At 54.6% G+C, this 23,768-nt stretch overlaps 5 protein-coding genes across 5 annotated transcripts; 1 reads left to right on the top strand and 4 right to left on the bottom strand.

The window, feature by feature from the left end:
- Positions 1 to 4,543: 4,543 nt before the first annotated feature.
- CkaCkLH20_00812 (uncharacterized protein) lies at positions 4,544 to 4,915 on the bottom strand (the record flags this gene model as incomplete). Its single annotated transcript, XM_038883532.1, has 2 exons — positions 4,544 to 4,682; positions 4,743 to 4,915. 2 exons carry the CDS (start codon positions 4,913 to 4,915, stop codon positions 4,544 to 4,546), a joined length of 312 nt encoding a protein of 103 aa, XP_038751127.1.
- A 7,362-nt stretch (positions 4,916 to 12,277) lies between these two features.
- On the bottom strand, positions 12,278 to 14,258 carry CkaCkLH20_00813 (aldehyde dehydrogenase; the record flags this gene model as incomplete). Its single annotated transcript, XM_038883533.1, has 3 exons — positions 12,278 to 12,391; positions 12,851 to 13,735; positions 13,854 to 14,258. The coding sequence occupies 3 exons, from the start codon at positions 14,256 to 14,258 to the stop codon at positions 12,278 to 12,280; spliced, it is 1,404 nt and encodes a 467-aa protein (XP_038751128.1).
- Positions 14,259 to 14,690: 432 nt separating this feature from the next.
- Positions 14,691 to 15,689, top strand: CkaCkLH20_00814 (pre-rRNA-processing protein esf2; the record flags this gene model as incomplete). The annotated part of the gene is made up of 1 exon (XM_038883534.1): positions 14,691 to 15,689. One exon carries the CDS (start codon positions 14,691 to 14,693, stop codon positions 15,687 to 15,689), a length of 999 nt encoding a protein of 332 aa, XP_038751129.1.
- Positions 15,690 to 18,743: 3,054 nt separating this feature from the next.
- CkaCkLH20_00815 (nonsense-mediated mrna decay protein) lies at positions 18,744 to 20,246 on the bottom strand (the record flags this gene model as incomplete). The annotated part of the gene is made up of 1 exon (XM_038883535.1): positions 18,744 to 20,246. The coding sequence occupies one exon, from the start codon at positions 20,244 to 20,246 to the stop codon at positions 18,744 to 18,746; it is 1,503 nt and encodes a 500-aa protein (XP_038751130.1).
- A 2,354-nt stretch (positions 20,247 to 22,600) lies between these two features.
- On the bottom strand, positions 22,601 to 23,742 carry CkaCkLH20_00816 (HpcH/HpaI aldolase/citrate lyase family protein; the record flags this gene model as incomplete). Its single annotated transcript, XM_038883536.1, has 4 exons — positions 22,601 to 23,270; positions 23,328 to 23,380; positions 23,436 to 23,473; positions 23,526 to 23,742. 4 exons carry the CDS (start codon positions 23,740 to 23,742, stop codon positions 22,601 to 22,603), a joined length of 978 nt encoding a protein of 325 aa, XP_038751131.1.
- Positions 23,743 to 23,768: the final 26 nt, after the last annotated feature.

Here is a 23,768-nt window from a genome sequence, read left to right on the forward strand (position 1 = left end):
GGTGATCGGCGAAAATGCGAGTGTGTGTGACGCAAAATCGAAAAGATTTGCGCGGTACATGGCAGTGTTCAGATGAAAATTGTCGACGCTGCGGCTGCGGCTGCGGCTACCGGATTTGTTTGGCCACGGCAAAAGCCCGGGCGAAGGGACACCGGCCAGCGGAGGAATTGACAGCGACAGGAAGGTGATCTCGTGATGGGTTTCGAGCAGGAACTTACATGGGGAGAAAAGTGAAAAGTCCGTTGCAGGTTCATTTGACAGCACCGTAGCCGTCAAACAAACGCGCGAATCTGATTAAATGGGGGATATATTGGGATTGGAGGGAGGAGAGAAGGAAAAAAAAGTCGAGAGCTGTGAGCGAGGGGGGCGAACTAGAAGTATTAGATGCCGGTAGATTTTCTGAGTGGAAAACCACAAGAGTGCGAACAGGGTAGCGCAGCGTAGCGTAGCGGGAGGTGAAGAGGAGCCGTAGCTTGGGACCTACGTAGGCGAATTGGGAGGTACCGCCAGCGGGAGGATGGATAGGTTTGAGATCGGACGGAGTCAATGAGGCGCACGTACAGCCGAGTAATTATCTGCGGTCTAGGTAATTTCTATTACGGTCTACGGTTTGAGGTACTTTTACGGCTCACTTGCTCTGCCAATGCCAATTCTGCCCGCCTTTTTCGCCCTCTTCTCAGTCATTCAGATTCTGGGACTGTCTTCCAGTCTCCGCCGTCTCCTCTGGAAGGAATGGAGAACGGAACAGAAGAGCTGCAGGACGCTAGCAAGGGCTCATGGCAGGGCAGGGGGAATATCCGCAAAGTGACAGTCAGAATGATAAACGGTGGTGGATCAGGGAGGGACTTGAGTCTTGAGGTTCCGGCAGAAAACGCGCATTTTCGCGTGGATTCGGAGCTCGTTATTCGCAGTGACGGCCAAGGGTGGATTCGGGAACTTTAATTACTAAGATAGGTACTCTGTACGTACCGGTTTCTGACCCCGTTTCCCGTTTTTCTATTGGATACGTATCTGCTCGGGGTGGACATTTATGACTCAGGCACCAAACCCCGAGGGCCGTTGGTGCCTTGTTTTCGGGCTTGCGAGTGGCTCAGGCCTGTCTAGCCTCAGTGGCACTCACTCGCTACCTCCCTGTCGTGTTTGGACTCGACAAGAACAGAAGAGAAGAAAAAGCAACGATTAATTGGAATGGACCTTCAGCATGAGATGGAGGGACGGGGCGAAGGGCAAAAAAAGTTAGCAAAAACATCAAACACCGGTGAGATACTGAGGCAAAGCCAGGTGGCCTCTGTGCTATGTGATTCCGATATTCGCCTTCCTCTACACGCTTTGGGTTTGAAACCAAACTGGTAGCTTAGATTTGGTAAGGCGAAAGGCTGACAGGTGACGACGTGGAGAGAACGGATGAATTCGAGGCCATCGGACGGATGCCTCAGCAGTATCCGTAGTCCGAACCGACTTCACTCGGGTCTACGAGCAGTAGTCTGCGTGTCATCTAAGCTGCCAATGTAAGAAACGGTACCTGTTCAACACCATCATCGAGGCCGTTCTGGAGAGATGACGACGCCCTGGCGCCTGAGGACACGACGACATCGAAATTGATCATCGCTGCAGGCTAGAGCCAAGCTCGCTGGAACGTCAACACCCTCTTGAAAACACGGGGAAATTTGGGGGGCAATGGACCAAGGGGGCCTCCCAGTCCCAAGTCCAGAGTCCAGACGACTGCCAAAACGAGCTTGATGACTCTTCGACGACATTCCCGCCGTGGTCCCTGCCACCGGCCAGCGAGAAGAAACCGGCACCAGTGTTCTGGTTGCGTGGAGCACCGGTCAAGGCTGGTTGTCGATAGGGCAATAAGTACTCCGTATCGATACTCAGTAACCCGCCAAAGATGTCGTGAAAGAGACTGTCACTGGCCGAAATCTGTTCTCTCCCTCCCGGAAGGTCGTGGACGCGGATAGATGTCGGCCTCTCGATGGCCAATCACAACGGTTGCAATACTGGGAGAAGCCGGAAGGTGCGGGATGGTCGGAGGGCCACTGAGTGGAGGGAGGTCCACCAAGGACGGGGGCCACATTTCTGGTACAAACCCGCCCTGTCGGGAAGCTGCCTCGAACCCCCAGCCCCGCCTTCCACTTCGTGCAGTGGGAGCGTTCCTTCCAGCGGACAAGCTGCAGACTGCTGCTGCAAGTTCCCCCGCTGGTACCGTCTGCTAGCGATGCTCATTGGTGATTCACCACCACATTTCCCATCACCATCGCTGCAAATTTTTCATCTCCAGCAAGGCTCAACCTCATGCGCATGACCGGAGCTAAATCAAAAGCGGACCTATTGCTCAGCGACCTTGCCCTGAGCATCGTCGATAGCATCGATACGCCGTCGACATGAGCTTGCCGACTGTTTTTTTCTGCGCCGATCAGATATCTAGATGTCGTCAACGAAAAGCTGGCCAATATCAACTACTCGTACATCGTCACGACTCTGGAAGACACATCAGGGCCAAACGTCCAAAACCACGTTCACAACCACGTTTCCAGCCCCAGATCAGCACCCTCATACCTGGCGAGGCGAGATGCCAAGTTACGGTAAGTCACCGCTCCGCAAGATGCACGAGGAAAAAGAAACAACAAGTCACAGCCAACACCGCCAGTTCAACCCAGGTCGCGTCCCTGGTCAACCCCATTTGATATCCCTCCTCTTATCCAAAACGGGCCAAAACAGCAAACACTCAATCCCATGCTCCTCGGCCTGTCATCTCCCTTGCTCCCGCGGACGAATGGCGGCACGCTCAAAACTGTCAGTGTAATCTGCCCCTCCAAAGGGCCTTGACCTGTCCGTAATCATTACCATCTGGAATCTCGCACACGGAACGGACATGGGCGATGCGATCTTCATTGCCCAATGGCACACGACATTGATGCCCGTCTAATTAGAAACGGGAAGGGTTCAGTCGCCCAGCACCCCGGAAGCTCAGCCCTGAATATTGCGCAAGACCGCCACACCGCGAGCCCTGGGGTTTCCGTCAGGTCGTGCCCTAACAGAGGCGACGTTCCGAGACATTGGCAAACGAGAAGCTCCTCCACAAATTCGCAATTGGTGCGCAAGCTCGCCAGCCAGCGTTTCCCCGGAGAATGGCAGATCGCACCGAGATTCCTCGCAGTTCGTGGGGGGCCGTCACGGCTTTCACGTCACGAGGCCATCAATCACGAAAAAGAGCCGCCAGAACGTTGCGGCACGGCAGACACAGCCTGAGGATGCTGACTGCCCAAAACAGGTTCTAGTCCAGGAACCGACTGCCACGAAACATGGATGTCCATGGATCATGATGCGGATACAGAGTAGATACGAACTCCCTAAAATCCGCATCGAGGGACACTCGGAGGACGGGCTCCAGGTTGCGCCGTCTTACATCCGGCCACCGGACTATGGACACTTAACCCCGTGATTCATCAATGGCCCTGAAAATGCCGACGCCGACAACTCCAACTCGATGCCGTTATCCGGCGCCTTGTGACCCCTCCGTCCCGATCTGGTTGCTTCCATCGCAATCCCAGCCAGGGTTCGCTCCCAGCTTATTCAGCCGCTAATGCGCTGCGACCTGACGCCCGCTCGCAACGCAGCAGGGGCTGGCGACGCTCCGCTTGTCACCGAGATACGTCGGCTCGGGACTCGGTGAGTGGACTGTCAAACTGTGGAGGATCGACGACGTACCCAGTCCACGTCCACGTCCACGTTCCCGTCCACGGCTTCACGTGGGGCGCAGCTTACATGAAAGCCGCGACGCGAGTGCGATATGCACGAGGCACAAGACGTACACGATCCTGCGCATCATTGTCCAGCATTACATTACGCCTTCAAGTGTTTGACGATTGTGCTCCGCGCCGGATTTACCCCACGGCTCCGAGGTGGGGATCGTTGGCTCTCGGGCGATGACGGCTGGGAATAAGGCAGTGCAGTTTCGCAAGGCTGGCGGTGACGGATGTTGCTAGGCAGCCCGTCATCCCGCAAGTGGCAGCCTGAAATCACAGCCTCACTTGTCAGACTGAGGTGTCAGCATTGAAATTGTCACCAAGAGCGGAAAGCGACGACATTTTGAGTCGGACTCGTCTTCATGCTCTGTATCAGTACCGAATAGTCACTGTGGTCCAGAACAAGTGTTGATGATATCTTTTGGTTTATTCATCTTCAGGCTCTCTATATCGGCCTCTACCCCTTTCATCCTCAGCTCTTGGGCTTCTCGGCAGTCGCAACTGCGTACCTAGTGGTATCGTACTGAACTCTTAAACAAAGTAAATGACAAAACAAAAAACAAGTGCGATTCGACTGTCGTCGTCGCTGTAGCTTTGCCCGCCCCGTGAAACGCCGTCGCTCGAATTCCAAGGTATCATAGTACCACACGCTTCGCTAAATATTCGACAACCCCCTCTCCTCCGTGCAAGTGTCTTTCTTTCACCAGCGCCAGTCCGGATGTATCCAGTTGCAGGACCCCATTACGTCCGTCGGTCTTTTTGATTGTGTAGAGTAGAGTGTGGTGTAGAGATGTTTAAGAGCTGCCGACGGTGGAGATGGAGGCGCTGGACATGTAGGGCTGGATGGAGAACATTGGCCTGACGGGGTAGTCGGAGTCGAAGTCGGCGATGCCGATGCGGCTCGCGACAGCTTGTTCCTTGAGCATGGCAATTCTGAGAAGGATGTTAGCATCGATGTTGTTGGAAAAAGGTATTGGAGGAAGAGAGACTTACTCATCTGCGCTGATGCCCGCGAGGTCGAGGTTGCACTTCTTGAAGTCGAAGGGGGCGGAGATCTCCACGCCCCGGGTCTTGGTCTCCTTCCTTGATCGGCGGATGACCTTGTTCAGGAAGACCTTGAAGCCGTCGTTGTTGGAGTCCATGGCGGCGGCGGTGTTGTTCTGCATTGTGGCTGAAGAGATGATTGTGGTGATGAAGAATCCCGAGTGTGTGGAATACCGGCGAGGCGGTCGTGGTTGTTATATGTGTGATGTGTGTGTGTCGTGACACAGGGATAGACGAGAATAGTGTTTTTTGTTCGAGTCGGACCCCCCTTGTATTCCAATAATTGTTCTGTTTCCTTGCTTTCCTTTCTTTTTCTGCTTTCCAGCTTCTCGGGTTCTTCTATCCTTGTCTCTTTCCGATGTTGTTTGATTGCTTTCCTGCGGCTCAGCCCTTGAATGTGTGTGTGAAGAAACAGATTGGGATTTGTATTGGTGGAGTGAGATTGATGTGATGTCGTAGAGATTTGATGATCCGGAAAAGCAAGCACGAGGAGAGGAGGGTGGGAGAAGCCAAAGTCATATATCTCCATTTCCCAGATCGGCGGTGCAGCCGCAGGAACAGCACGAAGTGTGAGGTGTGGTGTGTGTTGTACGTATGCAACGTACGTCCCCGGCCACCATCCCTCACACACACCCTCTCCTCCAAACCAACACGCCCCCAATCCATCGATCCATCCTCCGTGCTGAGTTCGGGTGCCCGTCTCCATCCCATCAATGCCAGAAAGCATCTGCCTAGCGCACTTTCTCCCCGACGCCTCCCAGAATGCCTTCGGGGAGGGGGCGTGCGGTGTTGGTGGTGGTGAGGGTGGGGGGTGGACATGCCATAGGACACCTCACTTGGGGTCGAAAAAATGCGTCCGTCCGTCGGCCGACGGGCGCCACGGCTGCGGACAAGGTTAGCCGGGGTGTGTTGGGTTAGAGAGAGAGAGAGATCTTTGCTGGGATGGGGGTTGGGTAAAGCCGGGGTGTGTGTGTGCGAGTGTGGACTTCTTCTTTCGTTTGCTAACGGACGTAGAAGACGGGGGGAAGAACAATTACTGCTGACGATGATGGTCTTTTTCGTGATGAATTCGGTCGTGAGACACAGCAGAAGGTGCTGTCAAGTCAAAGTACACCATCGCGGCACCGCACGCAGAAAAGCTACATCGTACGTTGCGGCCGAATTCAGCAGCACACCTGTCACCCTTCACGAACGTGAACGTGTATGTGTGTGTCTCAACGACGAAAGCGAGCAGTTTAATCCGTTCGTTTGCGATGCGTGATTGTGTGTGTGTGATGTTTAACCTTTCCGCAGATCGGGGACCACCACCACTCACCACCACCTTTTCGCGAATCCTCTCCAATCAGGACAGGATCCTAGGTACGATTGTCGGCCGACCTGTCTTGTCTTGTGTGTGCAACGGCGATGACGAGCAGGGGGGAACCCCCAAGGGAATGCAGAGTTTAACTGTTCACGGCGGCGGCGGCGCGGCGGACGGCTACGGTGATTCCACGAAAAGTGAAAGTTCGGACTGGGCGGACTGCGGGAATGTAAGTGTGTTTTTGCTGCCCACACCCTTTCCCAACTCTGTTTTTCCTCTTGAAACCTCGGCGACTACGAGGGATTGGTGATGTTTCAACGTTTCATGTGGGAGGAAGAAGAAGGGTCGGACGGATTTTTTTAACATTTTTCTACGTACTCCATATCCTCAAACTTTTTCTGTTGCTCTGAGGAATGTTGCTGCACGCAGGGCGCCGCGCGTTTTGGATCCAACGTCTGCGCAGCGCATCCCGCAGCAGCAGCAGCAGCAGCAGCAGCAGCAGCATGAGGCATGCAGGAAAGAGGCGCGCAAAGGGATAGACGAAGATCCGTATGCAGGAACCATCAGGAATGTGTTTTAGCTGGGAGAACAAGGTCACACGTGCGTTTCGTTGGTACCTAATTTACCGTGAAGGGTGAGATCACCAAAAGGTAAAAAAGAAGGAGTCACGCGGTGAAGTTGGACGCGTCTATGCGGTGCAGAATTGACAAATGTTTCCATCTTCATCTTCTTTTCTCTCCCTGTGTAAGTGGCCTGTAGTGTAAGATGATGGGCTGCAGGCATCCATCTCGATCATCTCTAGGGTCAGGCTGAGGTGTGATGAAGAGAGGCAGTGTGGGTTACCGCAAATAGCAACTCCCCTGCGCCTTTCGATGCCTGTTTGGGGAGGGACTGGGGGATTCACCCCTGGCAACTCTAAAGAAGAAAAGAGGCATTGCTTTGGATGGCACATCGCCGTACGTACGGCCCCCCCTCGCAGTCGCCGCCGCCGCCGCCGCCGTCGCTGTCCTTTTCGGGGGACATGAATGCAAGGGGGTTTCTTCCTTGAGTATCCCTGGCCGAACATCTGTGCGGTGTGCACTGCGTGACTGTGCAGACAAAATGTGAGAGTTGGCCGACGACCCAGCTGGCCGGAGTGCCGGGTGCCGGTGGGGGGAGGGGGGCGGTAAATGTTGGTGATGCCAGATGGAGATGGATGGGGGCCGCGCGCCGCCGCCGGGCAGGGGAGGGTTGTATATTGGGCATTCTCTTCGGGCAATTTGGCTTTCCTGGGGAGGGAGATTCGTCTTGGCCGTGGTCGCCGAGCATGGCGGTGTATTTTACAAAGTCCGCGTATCGAGGGTATCATCACGCACGGAAGGTGGAGGGAAGGCATGATTTTGATCATCACCGAGTGTGTTTTGAGAACCCGCTCATCGGAAATGCGAAGGTATCGCGATGGCGGGCTTTCCGGGCTTCACCGGACTTTCATTCTCTCTCCCTCCGTGTGTAAGCCCGTCAACGACAGTTTGCGGTTTCGGAATGTCAAACATTGCATTCCTGAACGGTGCTGCGTGAAGTGAATCATAGGTCAACTACCGGCCAGCCAGCCCTGCGCGTCTCCTTCACCTCACCTCAGATTGGGATCCGATTAGTCTTCGCACTAGTCGCGCATTCCTTCTTTTCTTCAGCAGAGTTACGCTGAGCTCGGGTTGGCTTAGGTTAGATTCTGTCAGTCGGGCTCTAAGCCGTATTTGGGTGTCGCACAAATCTCGCATTCCACCACCATGCAGTAGCAGTCCCTTGACCAAGATGTCGGTGTAAGTCAAACAGATAAATTCGCCAAGGGAGCTGTGATTGGAACCATGCATGCATTCATCAACCCGAAAAGGAAAACAAAAGAAGATGTAACCCCTGGTGACGATATCGATGATGAGCAAATCTCGTAGGATTGATTAGGAACCCCTGGAGATCGGGCATCCCTCAGCCTAATTCATCAAATCTTATCAACTCACACTCCCTGGGCAAGGTCGGACATTGACGATGACAGCACAACCTACCGACATCTGCGGACTACTAAGCGCCATCCTGATCATCCTTCGCATTCGTCCCGCGCCAAGGCTAGAATCTTCTGCCGCGTAGCGTCTTCGTAGTCGTAGTCAGGCAGCATAATAAACGCTTCCCAAAGTCAAAATGTTAGTTTTGGCGGGCTGACGCATCACCACCACCAAAGTTCAACTTTGACTCTGCAGGCAGGCGCGCGTGCTGCGCCCGAATAACCTCGTTCCCGCTAATTAACTTCTTCTGCAGCAGCCAGTCAGTCAGCCCAAGGGCTAATGCCACAGATCTCAACAGCTTTTTTCCCAGCCACGTCCTCTACCTGACATGGACTGCTATTGGTCGAAGAAAGCGAACAGAAAGAAGGCTCTCATCTCAATATCGTCGCTTTCGGTTAGGCTTACGAGGATTGCACAGGGCTTGCGGGTAGTTCAGCCTCGAGAGCCCTGGGGCTGGCTTCATTGAGGGACCATCTACCACCCCCAACAGCACATCCCAGGTTGTTTTTTTCCCCTGCATGATGGTGGGTAAAATCGTACACGCCAGCCTTGGAGTGGAGGGCGGCTGAACTGGGCTGACTGACCCCAGGGCCTGCCTACCATACCTTACCTCACCTTACCGCGATATCTGATCTGCCTAGGATGGATTGGGGGCCTGACAAGCGACCCAGGAAAAACGTGCTCTGGCGAGAATCTTGCCAAAATTCCGCACGTTCCGCGATGACGGATTTCGAGGCTGTCGACCGTGATGTGATTCACTAGGCGACCCGATCGCGCCGTAGGTGATAGATGGAGGAGGATCACGATGCCTGCCTGCCATGCAATTCCCGTCTCCCTGGATCCCGATCCACGGCATCTTCACGATCTCACACCGCGACTCTCAGCTCGTCCGTGAATCCCGGACAATCTCATCTCAGGATCAAAAAAGCAAGCAACCGAACCCCTGGTGAAGAGTCAGGGCTGCGAGGCAAGGCGAGGCGCGCTGCGAGATCCAGTCGAGGAGGTGTGTCTGCTGCTGCCGCCCTAGCTGGGATGAGCCCTGGGCGGAGATGTAGGCATCCCACCGCGGTAAGGCGGGAGGGAGATTGAGGGAAGGTCGACGACGAAGACGCTGCCGCGAGCCTATGCCGGATAGAGTTGTACGACTCCAAGAAGAAACGACGAGGTCCGAGTCGTCTCATTGGCCCGCGGGTGCGAAGAGGCTGACGAGAGGACACGGAAGAGAAGATATCCAGTGACTAGCGAATTGTTCTTACGGCCGATGAGCTGCTGCAGGGTGTGTCCGTATTGCGAACCCATCTCTCTCTGCCTGCCTCGATATATGGACTGCGTATCCGTAGCTTCTTCGGGGTTAGGTCTGGTTAAGGTAGGTGAGGCAGGAACAGCCTTACCTGGCAAACGCCGTCCACGGTGAAGTCGACGTCTGGTTGGACAGAGGTTCGAACGACGCCTCACGATGGAATCTGACAGAGTCCGAGGCAGACGTGACTGACAGAGAATGACCGAGAGAGAGACTCAGCAAGCTCAGCAAGAACCTGGAAGAGTGTGGTGTTCCCCCTGGCGCCGTACGCCTACCGCGCTTTAGCGCACCCAGGACCCCACTCCTCCCGCTCACAGCGGCTCCACCGCGGCGCTGGCACCTTATTACAGCGAGGTGTGCCCTGTACCTTAGCGCTGCTGTGCTTCCAAATCTCGCCGGCTTCGGCTGTCACGCAGCGCCACGGCGCCTCCCTGGCGTGCCGTGGGACCGGGTTAATTGGACCTCCAGCGCGTCTGTGGGGCTCCCTCCAGCACGCTTCGTCCCGATGCATCCAAAACACCACCACCATCGATCAAGACAAGCCATCACGATGATACTACGACCTTCATGAAGAGGGGGGGAAGGGTGAGGCGTATTGTATGGCTGGCACGGCAGTTGTTGGGCTCGGTCTCTGGCAGGCAACTTCTTGTGTGTTTCGTCTGCAGTCGGTAGATGTTATCGTACGCTACGCAGCAACAATCCGCAGCAGGAAGGCATCTACGTTGTTGTATTCCGTTTTCGTCTTCCAGCCCAACCGTTCCAACACGAAACTCACAATCAACCAAGCTCTCAAGGCAGTCTTGCGCAGCGAATCTGCCTTTGAACACCGCGTTACTGGAACGGCAATTGTCCCTCCCGAGATCTTCCCGCCTCTGCGGCCGAGAGGACTGTGGCTCAGCGTATCCGCGTCTCTTCTTACTCGCACACGCACACACAAGACACGCCCTATTCTGAGAAGAAGCCAGTGAGAGTTTTCGACCATCTTCAACGCTCTTCTAAGTTTCGAACTTGTTCTTGACATTCTATGAACGGTTTGCGGCGCAGTCGTTGATCTTGCTCCTCACCATCGACGCTTGACGCAACAAACTTTTCAAAGTTTCGAAATGTGTTAGTTCACTCAAAGGAATGCGATTCACTATAGTACACGTAAGACCCTGAATTGCCAACTTGTCATGCGCAGACGGCCGTATCGTCCATCTCCTTCTGCAAACGTTGCCTGACGTCTGGTGTTTTGTCTGCCCTACGAAGTCTTTTTCTTAAACGTCTGACTAAGTTAAAGACATTCTTCAACACACTCCCCCACACTGCTTGACTATTCACTACTACAAGTCCGATTAGACACACCAATTGTTCGAGTCACATAGTCCGTGATTGAGAATGCTTACCTCCGTCTCGCACGAAGAGAACATAGACTAAAACCCTAAACCACGGCACGGCGCGGCAAGACGCAACATGCTTTTGTCATCCATCGCAGCCTTGAATCTTAACCGCAACAGCTTGAATCAGCATCAGCACGTTTGTTGAGAGAATGTCTTGAATGCTGAATCCGCTTCCGCTTTCGCTTTCCCGTCTTTCGTGACACTTTCTATCGACCGTTGTCGGGTTTCAAGTGGTCATCGTGATGATGCTGACTTAGAGACCGACTACCTTACACGTGTACTCCTACTCCTACTACTGCCGCGATCGCGTTTGTCTCTCTCTACTGTTCCTGGCCAAAACCCAACAACCGTGTTCGTCTCATGACGTCGGGTCCATATCCCCGGCGACACCAAAAGAAACACGAGACGGAGTCTAAGTCCACGGCGCTGCTCGGACAAATCGTACACGGCCTTCCCACACCACAACTTTTCACAGCGTTAGACTTTATTTCTCCCTCCCTTCCGTCGGCAGCCAGTGACAGCCTCGGTTTCGGCATCGTTAGAAGAAGCAGGGTGTGTGTGTCGTGTCGGCCCAGAGGCCGACGAGAACGTAAAGTCCGTCCGCCGGGGAAGGGAATGCAAGGGCGTTTTGACAGCATGTCACGTACACCACGTCGCGTGCTGCCAACGCGGTCTGATCATCGAGGGAAGAGCCCGTTGGCCTGATCACACACCTCCAGACAAACATCGTCGTTGATTAACCTTCATGCCGTCGGCGCAAGAGAATAGAGCTGAGGTAAGGCGACGATTCCAGCAGGTCCCGAGAATCATTAAGCATACCTGGCTACCTTAGTCTCCGTGTCCGTCCCCGTAGTGTGAGTGTGATACCAGGGAGGAAGTCATCGCGCACTTCACACTTCACACTCCCCTAACCCTCCCACTCCCCCTCCTCTCCCACACACCATCACCACCACCGAGGTCATCATGCGTCGACCGCGTGAAAAGATAGTAGGCTCCCCCCACTCTTCCCGCCGGCCGTATCCTCATCTCGGCATCGTGCTCCGTGGTTCCCGTATTCACGTCCCGGTGGTATGGGTGCCCGATCTCCTCACCGGGCCCCGCACCTACGCGAATCTCGAGATAGCCTCATCTCGAAGGAACACCGTAGAAGGAAAGTTAGTTGTTGGCGATGCGATGAGCCGTCAAGCCACCGACCACGGCGCCTGCCCGTGCGCTGCGTGAGTAAAAAGAAGCATTCATTCGTAGCAGAAAGAGGCTACGAACTCTACAGCGCCAAAATCAACTGCCGCGGTGTGGAGGCTTGGAAGTAGTTCCGACCCACGATCTCCCATAAACCCTTTCCCTTGGTGCCAGTTTTTCCCCTCTCCCACTCTCCAGCCGGCCGGTGCTCCTGTCAAACAAGCAAAAAGTTGATCATCCTCTGGCTCGTGCGTCTTCACCTCGATCTGTCTTCCCCCTCACGCCATCACTCATTTGGGGTAGTCCTTCAAGTGGTAGCTCTTGAGCTTGACGAACTGATCGTAACCGAAGCGGCTGAGCGTCTGTCCCTTGCCCGAGTTCTTCCATCCCGTCCACGCTAGGTCCTGAAATGGTTGTCAGTCGCGAAGATTGGTCAAAGGTGGCTTGCGAGGGCGTAAAAGGAAAACGACGTCACAGGGCTGGGGAAGAAGGATATAGAGGAGGGCTAGCAACGGGACAACTCGAACGGCAGTTGTCAAACACACAAACACAACAAGCAAGAGGGCGGTGCAAGGGCAAAGACGAGCATCGCCGCCACACCGCTCCGAGGCACCCACGACCACCGACCGGTGAGATCTCGGTCCTGGTGCGACGAGCAAAGGCTCAGGAACGGTGCCGCGGAGGATGCCGGACGAACAATGGGGCAGGGGATTTTGTGGGCAACGGCGGACAGACTGGTCGGGGGAGCGATCGGGCCATCCAACCACAGATCGGACGACGCTAAGAAGGTGGTAGAACGGAGTGGAATGTTGTGTGCTATGTAAGGAGTGTGTAAGAAGGGCGAAACGGAGAGCTCGACTTACCGGGCTGGGGTAATCGCATCGGTTAACGAAGACGGTTCCCGCTTCCACCTTGTCCGCGATCTCGTATCCGCGATCCGTGTCCTTGGTCCAGATGCTCGCCGTCAGGCCGAACTCGCTGTCGTTCATGAGCTTCACAGCCTCGTCGTCATTCTTGACCCGCATGACCGGGATGACCGGGCCGAACGTCTCCTCCGTCATCACCGTCATCGAGTGGTCCACGCCAGTCAGCAGCGTCGGCTTGACGAAGTTGCCCTTGGCCGGCGGGTTGGCGAACGACTCGTTCTCGGGCGTGGCATCCTTGGCGCCCTTGTCGAGGGCGTCCTTGACGTGGGCCTCGATGGTCTCCTTGGACCGCTTCGAGATGACGGGCCCGACGTGGGTGCCCTTGTCAAAGGGGTCGCCGAGCACGTACCCCTTGAGCACCTTCTGCACGGCCTCGACGAAGGCGTCGTGGATCTCGTCGGCGACGTAGACCCGCTCGACGGAGCAGCAGCTCTGGCCCGAGTTGAAGACGGCGCCGTCGACGATCTCGGCCGCCGCCCAGTCGATGTCGACGTCCCCGCGGATGTACGCCGGGTCCTTGCCGCCGAGCTCCAGGCCGACGTTGACGACGCGGTCCGACGCCGCCTGCTGCACGGCCAGGCCGCCGGCCACGGAGCCCGTGAAGGCGACGAGCTTGATCTTGGGGTTGCGCACGATGGACTCGATCAGAGTCGGCGAGCCGCAGTGGAAGTGCTGGATCACGCCGGCGGGGAGGCCGGCCTCCTCAAAGACCTTGGCTACCCGCTCGACGATTGTGGGAGTCTGCGGCGAGGGCTTGAGAATGACGGTGTTACCCGCCAACAAGGCGGGAATGAGGGAGTTGACGAGAATGAGGTAGGGGTACTGGAGTGGTGTTAGTCAAAAATGTCGGTCAGGGGTGGCCTCAGCGCGCGAGTATCTTCACGATGTCTCAGACTGTCGCCACGCAACGGTCACGCGCCAGGTCGGAGACAAAACGTACATTCCAGGCGAAGATGATGAGCACTGGGCCGACGGGGACCTTGCGGATGAAGCGCTTGAAACCCTTCTCGGCCTCGCCGTCGGTGTCCTTGAGGACCTCGTCGGAGATCTTGAGGAGGTACTCGGCGCGCTTCACGGCGGTGGCGACCTCTACGCCGGTGTAGGCGATGGGACGGCCCATCTGGACGGTGAGCTCCTGGGCAAGCTCATCTTTCTTGTTAAGGAGGAGCTTCAGTGCCGTCTTGACAATCTGCTGGCGGTCTGCCAGGGATGTCTTGCTCCAGGACTCAAAAGCCTTGGTGGCGGTGTTGGGGAGCTCATCTAAGTCGGTCTGAGAGATGCCGTTGCGGGTGATGATGGGCTCGTTGGTGGTGGGGGAGATCGTGGTGAGGACTTCGACGGACATGATGGCGGTTGAACTTGGGTATAATTAAGATGAACTGGAAAAGAAATAGAGAATGAGTTTGTTGATTATGATCAAGAGGCAATTCGCGACTTAGATATTCCCCTTCTCGAACATGAATCGTCATTGAGGGGCTGGAGGGGCAACGAGGGGCAATGGATCTGATAGGGTCCGCCCGGAGCGCGCATGGGCGCGCTCCCGATAAGCCCGATAACGGGGATGAGGTAATCAGATAAGACAGTGCAAACGGTCGCAGACCCACTAAAATTTATTTTGCAGAACTTCACGGCAAGCGGCAAGCATCGTCTTTGTCCTGGATCTGCAACGACGATTCGACATTTCGATACGAAAGCGCGCGGTACGGCAAAGCGCATAAGTGACACACGGGTAAGGAATTGGAGAGAACACAAGATATTCGAAAGCCAATCGCCCATCATGGCTCCTGAAAAGCGGAACAAGTTCCTCGACGCCGACGAGAGCGAGGACGACCTCGACCAAGGCTACGACTCCGAGGCCGAGGAGCTGCGCAAGGGAGGCCGCAGCGCAAAGAGACGCAAGGTCGACTCCGACGACGAGGACGCCTTCAGCGACGAGGAGAACGACACAAAACAAGATGACAACGACGACGAGGCAGAAGAAGCCTCCGACGACGAAGACCAAGACGAAACAACAACAAAAAAGTCAAAACCCTCCACCACCACCACAGACGACCTCCCCGACGTCTCCAAGCCCCTGACCAAAAAGAACCTCGTCGCGACCGAGGAGGCGGTCAAGAAGTCGGGCGTTGTCTACATCTCCCGCATCCCGCCCTTCATGAAGCCGCAGAAGCTGCGGTCCCTGCTCGAGCCCTACGGCAAGATCAACCGCATCTTCCTCGCGCCAGAGGACCCGGCGGCGCACGCGCGGCGCGTCCGCGCCGGCGGCAACAAGAAGAAGTCGTACACGGAGGGCTGGGTCGAGTTCGTGCGCAAGCGCGACGCGAAAGCCGTCTGCGAGCTGCTCAACGCGCGCACCATCGGCGGCAAGAAGGGGTCCTACTACCACGACGACATCTGGACGCTCAAGTACCTCAAGGGCTTCAAGTGGCGCCACCTGACGGAGCAGATCTCGGCCGAGAACGCGGAGCGCACGAGCAGGATGCGCGCCGAGATCAGCAAGGCCAGCAAGGAGAACAAGGAGTTCGTGCGGAACGTGGAGAGGGCGAGGGTGCTGGACGGCATCGCGGCTACCAAGGCGAAGCGCGGGAAGCAGCAGCAGCAGCAGGGGCCGGCGGCGTCAGGCGCGCCTGGGGACGGGGATGCGGCAGAGTCCGGGGACAAGAGGAGGACGGTGTTCAAGCAGATACCCCTGGCGGACAGGAAGAGCGGCGGCGAGGCGGCGTCTGGTGCTGGTGCGAAGCCGGACGTTGCGAGGGTGCTGGGCAAGATCTTTTGAGAGAAAGGGCGTGGGCGTATGCATTCTCGGCAGTGGTCCCTCCTCCCTCCCGCCCGCAAACCCCTCTTTTTCTGTTTGGTTTGCCTAGTATTGAAGCATAATTCGATCTCGATTATAGGATGAAAAGGTTCCTTGGGATCGGTAGTCTGCTGGGTGACTGACTGACTACGCTAAGGGGTGTGTGAACCGGACTCGAGGGACGCCAAGAAGCGGGTGTTGGATCACCACCAGCTTGCCAAGGGCCGGCGATGATTTACGTCTGGCGTCTTGGCGGTGAGGCGATGAACAAGTTGTTGTGATGAGGACTCTATTATTATCTTGACATCTGTGGACCATATACCATCACTACTATGTCCGTGATGTAGGCCAAATTGTACATATAAATCAACACATTCACAATCCAGTACGTGAGAAGAAAGTAATCTCCCATGCGTGAAGCCATTCAAACTTTTACTCTTCACATAAGAATTCGCAATCGTGGTGTTCTTGGATTTCCGATGCCGACTACCTCACAACTACTGAACATCACAAGCTCCAATCACCCAACCCATCGCCCGCAACAAGGTTGCCGAGCCTCCAGCCGCCGATATCCCATAGCCATGCGTCGACAACCCTGACTCCTCGTCATGACATATCCTGCTCACTAAACCAAAAAAACCATCCGTCAACACCATCACAGAAAACCCTCACCCACCACAAGCCGGCCACCAAGACCCGTCGTCGTCACAGCATCACCTTCAGATGGCAGCCCCCCGCCGGCCGCACGGGACGGCCGCAGACCCCACCCTCCCCATCCCGCGCATGAGGGATATGCCCATGCTTCCAGTCCGCCCTGAGCCGCTGCCAAGTCCGTCGGCGTCCGCAAGCCAGCCACGGCCAAACCTACGGCGCCGACGTGCGCTCGCCTCAGAAAATCGAAGAAACACCCATGCCCCCTGCCCGCGGCCCCCCACCGTCTCATCATGTCCCCTTCCCGAGGACGGCACGGCCGGGGAAAGGGGAGGTCTGCGCCTGCCCCATCTGGGGAAGCGCCCAGGGCCCGGGGAGAGAAAAGAGAGAATACGATAGTCAGGGGAGGGTGTGGGCAGAGCGGACAAGAAGGCCAACCTAGGCGCCAAAGTATAGATTGGGGTGGCTCCTATAAAAAAGCCTAGGGTAGCTCCTATAAAAAAGCTTAATAGTTATTTAACTCTTATATTAACTATAAATTAATATTAAACTTCTACTTATTTATTTACTCTTTTATTATTATAATATAGCTATATCTCTCTTATATTTTATTATAATCTTTAATATTTTTTCCCCTCTTTTTATTAATCTTTTCTTAAGGAGTTAATAAATAATAAGATATTAAGGATAATATTCTTATATTTAGTATAGATTTATATATAAATATAGCTAGTAAAATAGTAATTATATTACTTATTATTAACTTAAAGGTAGTAATATATAACTAATAGGATATTATAAATTAACTAGTTAATAATATAATAAATAGTAATAATAGTCTTTTAGAGCTATATATTATAGAGGAAAAGTTATATTAACTTACTTTTAAAATAATAAGACTTTTAGATCTTAATACTTTTATTTTTAAAGAAGAGTTTAAATTAATATATATATTATTTAGCTATTACTAAGGGGTTATAGCTATTCTTAAAGTTTTTATAGAGAGTATAAACTACTTTTATTATAATAATAATAAATATTATTTTAAAATAAAAATTAAAAAAGAAAAGAAATAAAAGAGAAAGGGTTTAATTTATTTCTATTACTTAGTAACTCTATTAAATAGAGTATAAAGACCTTAATAGTTAAAGTTATTTATAACTACCTTTTAAGTAAACTCTATACTTAAAGTTTATATTACTTTAGATTTACTTTATAAGTTAAATAGAGTAATTTTATTCTTATATATAGTATTAGGAATAGTATTAATCTTATTGCTAAATTAGGTTAGAATATTAGTTATATAGCGTATAAATACGCTTTGCTTACGTACCTCAGCTGAAGTGTGGATGGGCGTGTGTGTGTGGGTGTGCTGAGCCGCGTCGTCCGCGTTTCGGCGCCGGCGTCTACGCATTACCATCGATCGCTCCTTATGTAACCAGAAACGACAACGGAGATGGTGGGAGGCGTAGACGCCGCGGGTGCCGTGCCGCCGCCGTCTGGGCATTTCAGCAGAGCCTCTCTCCTTCGCCATCGGACTCGTGAGAGAACCTGAAACGACATCGCCGAAGGGAAAGCAAGGGCCACCCACATCCTTCAAACGTTCGTAGGGGAGCCTTGCCGCCCAACGAACGAGGGAACGGGCGCCAGTCTCCGCGGGGTGCCGACAGGAAGCACAGTCCCTTTACATAGTAAAGAGGATCGGCGATTAGAAACCGTTCGGCCGGCGCGGTCCCAGGGAGTCGGCACCTTGGGATGACCTAGGGTGAGAGCACGGGCGAGATGATGATGGACAGAGAGTGAAAGGGAGCGTGCGGGAGTGCCGGGAAACGCACGTACGTCGTCAACGGCCGCAGGGGACTGAAGAGCTGGTAAAATGAGAAGCCATGAGCCACACGCCTCCTCCACGAACATGAATAGGGCGGTGATGATAGAGTTTGGGAGACGGCACGTCGCCGACTTTGTTGGCCAAAGCTCCCTCCAGCCTCTTCAACGGGCGGCATCGGCGACGGCGATAACGACGGCGATTTGACAAGAGAGAGAAAGAGACAGGATGAGAAGCGCATGAACCACGTGGTGGCCTGTTTATTTCCTCTCCCAACGAGCAACCTAACGCAACGCCTTGCTGCGTCGTGCGAGGTATCTGATGCATACACGCCTTGCCCATCCCTAACCGTCCCATCCCTTTTTGGAGATACCCTTGCACGTTTTTCATTTTTTGCTGCCCGCGAGAAAACAACAACTGGTGCCCAAGCCGCCCTGGGAGAAGACCACTTCCTCCCCGCAGACGGGCACTTAACCTTAACACCCCACCGGGACCGCAACGTCGGGGACCTCCCGCAAAAAGCCCGTCGCGTCCGCATGAACAGCACGCGCACCCCCTGATTAAGCTTGATCGTTAATCTGCAGTTCATCCATGTCGTCCAGGAGCTCATCCATGTCGACTCTCGGCGCCTCGTCGTCGTCCTCGGTCTCGGCGATGGACATCGCATCGGGGTCGACGGGCTTCTGTTGCTGTTGGGAACGGTAGACGGCCATGGTGGAGCGGAACTCGTCGTCTTCCTCGACGTCGCGGAGGAACTGCTCGTACTCCTCGTCCATGCGGTCCTGGTCGGCCTTCTTGGGAAGCAGCTCGCCCTCGTCCTTGGCCATGCGCTTGAGCTTCCAGTTGCGGTTGCGGTTCTTCTTCTTGCGCGGGTAGTGCTTCTTGACGAGCATGACGTCGGGTATCGTGGAACCGTAGGCGTGCGACTCCTCGATGGCGTCGAACTCGGGGTTGTTGAAGTTGGTGCCGGTGAGCATGTATCCCATGACGGAGTCTCCTGCATGGAGGAGGCCACCGAGATGCGTCCTGGCGAAGTATGTCTTGTCGTTGACGCCCAGGTCCGCCGCGCGCATAACCTGCACCTCAGCGAGGAGCCACTTGCCCTTTGAGATACCGGTCGGCTCAATGTCCATGACAACAAACTCGACCATAGACTTTACATCCGCCAGCGAGGTGAACGGAGCTCGCCAGTAGATGTCTGAGGGAATGCTTGCTGTTTGGAGAGTGTTGGGGTCGAGGAGGTATACCGCAGTTCCGATCTTGTAGCAGATGTTCAGGGGAGAAATGTTACCGGAAGACTTGGCCAGCTTGATGGGCATGGCGACAAGATCGTCACGGCATATGGGAATAAGTTCGGCTGAGTAGGTGAACTTGTAGGATTTTGTGGAAGTGTGGATATCTTGAGAAATGAGCTCCTGGGCCTTCTTGATGCGGCAAGGCACGACGGAGTTGAGGAAGTCGACAAACTTCAAGGCCTGATTCCTCGCGGCAAAGAAGAAGTCGATTCCGTCCTTTGCCTCCTTGATGTTCAGCGTATCCCTGTGCGCGCCGTGCTTCATAATCAACTGCTCGAGGAAGAGGAACGTCCTCTTATGCAGGACCTTCTGTCGGACCTGGACGCATGCGCGCCAGACGTTGGCGGTGTATGACTTTGCGCAGTCTGGGCATTGCTGGTATGCGACGATATAGACGGCCTCGAAGGCCTGCTGGAGGAGAACGCCGCTCTGAACCTCATCCTGGATGGTAATCTTGACCTTTACTCGTCTCGAGTGCGGCTCGGTCCACACGAAGGAGGCATCGATAATGCGGACTTTTGCAAGACCTCTCAGCTTCTTCAGACAGAGAGCGAGGAGTTCGCGGGACTCAGGGGCGGCGACAACCCAGCTGTTGGGAGGAAGAAGCCAGCGGTCGCAGTCTCGGCAGAAGTTGAGGGTCGCTTCGCGCTGGACGCCGGAGGAGATATCGACGGTCAACTTGATGCAGTCGAAGCAGAGGGCGTTGGCGGCAGTGGTGCCGTCGATGGGGGCGCCGCAGTTGCAGCAGAGAATCGTAGCGGCCGTCATATTGATCGTGCTTTTATCTCTGTGCCCCTGTGATTTTGTCGATTTTTTCGAGAGATGGGAAGGGCGGCAACTGGGGGGTAAATGGGAATTTCAGGCTGCGGTATGGCGGGGTTGACGTCGAACCCAAAAAATTTCGAGATAAGGACTTGGATGGCGGGGTCCTCTGTTATCGCAGCAGGACATCACGTGCTCGCCAGTGGCGGGATCCCGGGAGTCCATTATTAATCAACGCCCACCGGCAGCGCCACCAACCCCAGCGCTCAACATGCAGCAGCGCTTGCAGCACGAAGGGGTCAGTGTCATTAGGATCATGTCCCGGTGGGTTTATGACACACATCTGGCTTGGTAATGGGTCTTTCAAGCCGAGTGTCTTCTGTTGTGACTCACAGCAGGCCTGCAGGATGCCCCCAAGAACATCTTTCGGGTCTAGCTGCTTCATGGAGTTCCAGAGGTCGTCGTCGGTCGGAGTGGTCGAGTGTCGAGTCCCGCAGACAAAAATCAGCAATCCACGAATGTTATCTCACAGGATGGTCTCGACTCACCTGGAGTCCTACGTCAATCTAGACCACGCTTCTTCTCCGAGACCATGCCCACGGCACAGAACCCAGTGAAAAAGAGCAAAGATTGGAATCCCAAAGGACTCAAGTTCTAAAAATTGTGGTGAACAGCACCACCACCACCAACGACAACAACAACAACAGCACACACACACCAGCCTGCGAAGCAAGTCAGCATCAAGTGAAAAAGCAAAAGATTGTGCCGCCCCGCGTTAGACGAGTGTCTGCGGGCAGAGCCGAGCCGTCGTGTAAAAAGGGACGACGGCTGGTCTGGTCGATTGGCCCCGTCATTCTTGATCGGACAGGGCCCGACGCGGCGTGAGGATGGGCTGGGAGAACCGATCCGTGATATGGAAAGGAGAAGAAGATGGCATGAGGAGGTGAGAAAGGAGGGGTTATATAGGTGTGGGAGATGGGACTGAGCAGTATGTGCGTGCTGGTTTCCTTCCTCTGGTGAAGAATGATGGTACTCTCCTCAGGAAGGAAAAGTGTTTGCTTCCTCTGGGAAAGGATCACGGGATATCCAGGACTCCTTGGGGAGGAGCGATGTCTCCCAAAGTTGCGAACCAAACCTTCCTGCCATACCTAAGAACGGAAAGTGGACTATATCACATTTGGGGAAGGACATGGCTACGTAGGGTAGCTGGTCAAGATGACATGACAGCGTCTGTCATCAGCATCGGACATTGCTATGCAATTGTCGTGTGAAGGCAATGCCGCAAGTGCGATATTGGAGATCAACATCTTTACGCCTCCCCAGCCCAGGCTGATACCCCGTCTCGCCATGCAAATCTTCTTCTTCAAGACCATGCCCACGGCACAGAACCCAATGAAAAACAAAGGAGCGAAGCGAACCCCAAAAAGGATTCAAGTTCCAAAAATTGGGTTGGCGAGAGTCGGGTAGCAAGCCCGAACACCACCAGCCACTATACAACAGACAGCTCAGCCACAATCCCAGCAGCAATGATGGTGACAAAATCCGCAGAACGGGTTAGCATCCCACAAGGAGTGAATCAAAAGATTACGCCGTCCCGACAGAAAGCCAGGCGAGATCGTCCAAGGCCCCGACGTTCCTGATCGAAGGGGCCCCGTCGACCACGGCATGGGGACGGGATGGGCTGGAAAGACCGATCCCTGATGTGTGAGAAGAAGAGATTTAACCGGGAGGAGGGGGTAAGGAACGGGAGGATTTTATAGGAATGAGGGGTCGGCCACGGATCAGTGACCTGTCCAGAGAAAGCAGGAAGGATCGTTCTTGCTGGGAATGGGGGAAGGCGGCGCTTTCCTGTCATGTCACCCGAGGACCTGGAGGGTTGCACGTCAGAGCAGGTGTGTCCCGCCGGTTTGGGAAGTAGGGAATGATAAGCGGAAGTTTCGGGGTTTCAATGCTGACGGTTCCAAGCTTTTGGGTCTCAAGTTGATGTGGCAGGTCTGGAGGATCCTGGCTTTATCAGTCTGACATGCCTGATCTGACATGCCTGAGTAGGTGCATGAGATTCGAAAATCCCAAGGAACGACAAAGGGGACAGCTGGGTACGGCGAGAACGCGGCATCAGAACGCCACACCATGTTGCATCAGAGTCCTCGATGCCTCGTCTTCTGATCACTCCAGATGGACAGGTAAACTGCAGAAAGACACGAAATTCATTCCATAGCTGATGTTTATTGACATTAATCGTAACAAGCGCTCTCTCTGCGCAGTGGTTCCCGACGTCGAGGATCCCAAAAGGCGTCTTAGTTTAGTCTCAAGGGTACACCTGCCCACGTCTTAGAACAGATCTCATCTCATCATTCGGCTTACTTGCCATTTTCTCCGTTCTCTCCGTTCTCCTTCTTCTTCCCGTTCGTACCGTTCTCCTGTCCCACAGGTCCGACAGTCGCTCTGGCCTGCTGCAAGTCCATCGCCATCATGCCGAGGTGCAGCACGTCTGCGGACATGGTGATGAGACTCATGCGCTTCGCCGCCTCCTTGAGGGCCTCGGGGCTGCCGTACGGCGGGCTCGAAAACGCAAAGCCGGCGTAGGGCTTGTCGTGCTTGTCGATGGTCTCGAAGAAGAGCTTCTTAATCTCGAGCCACTCGGGCTCGTCCTGCGGGCCGCCCATGTTGGCGGGCAGGTTCATGCTGACACGGGCATCGAGAGAGCCCAGCCAGACGACGTCGATGTCGGGGCACTCGGTGAGGATGGCATCGAGGTTGCGAACACCCTCGGCGGTCTCGATCTGGATCATGACGGCGGCCTGGTTGTTCACGCACTTGTGAATGTCGCTGTTGGGGTCGTAGGGGGTGTCGGTAAGGAAGGGGATGAGACGGAACGGGGGCGCGGAGCGGGTGCCGTTCTGCTTGGTGCCGTACTTGGCGGCGGAAAGGACGTGCTTGGCCTGCTCAACTGTCTCGACTTGGGGGACGACGATGCTGGCACCGCAGTCAAGGGCATAGCCGATGGCAGCGTGGTCGTGGCCGGGAACACTGGGATGACAGGTCAGCGCTAGGTACGTGCTTCGAGCGGGCCGTTGAGGAGCTTACCGGACCCAGGGAATGGTACGGCCCTGGCTCATGAAGATGGCCTCGTGAACCATCTGATCTTCGTTAGTCGCCGTTTGACTTCTTTTAGCCTGAAAGTAGAGAACATACCGACGTCATGGTCTCAACATTGCAAGAAGTGTGCTCCCCTAGTTACGGTTAGCTTCATGTGGACAAATCGAATATCGTGGTAGCTTTTACAGTCGATCCAGACGGCATCATATCCCATAGGGGCCAGGAACCGCGTGATCGGAAGAGAGCTGAGGCCGGCGTAGTAGCACATCAATGGGGGGATCTTCTTCGCGTGAGCATCGCGGATGGCCTGGCGGGCCTTGTGAGGTTGGAAGAGAGAGGGCGCGGCATAGGCGTTCATGCCCTGAGTGCCCACGTTCTTGAATTCCTCGCCTGTGAACGACATTTTGGCTGTTATTCTCGGGGATTCTG

Source organism: Colletotrichum karsti (assembly GCF_011947395.1).
Source record: "Colletotrichum karsti strain CkLH20 chromosome Unknown Scaffold2, whole genome shotgun sequence".
Taxonomy (NCBI): Eukaryota; Fungi; Ascomycota; class Sordariomycetes; order Glomerellales; family Glomerellaceae; genus Colletotrichum; species Colletotrichum karsti.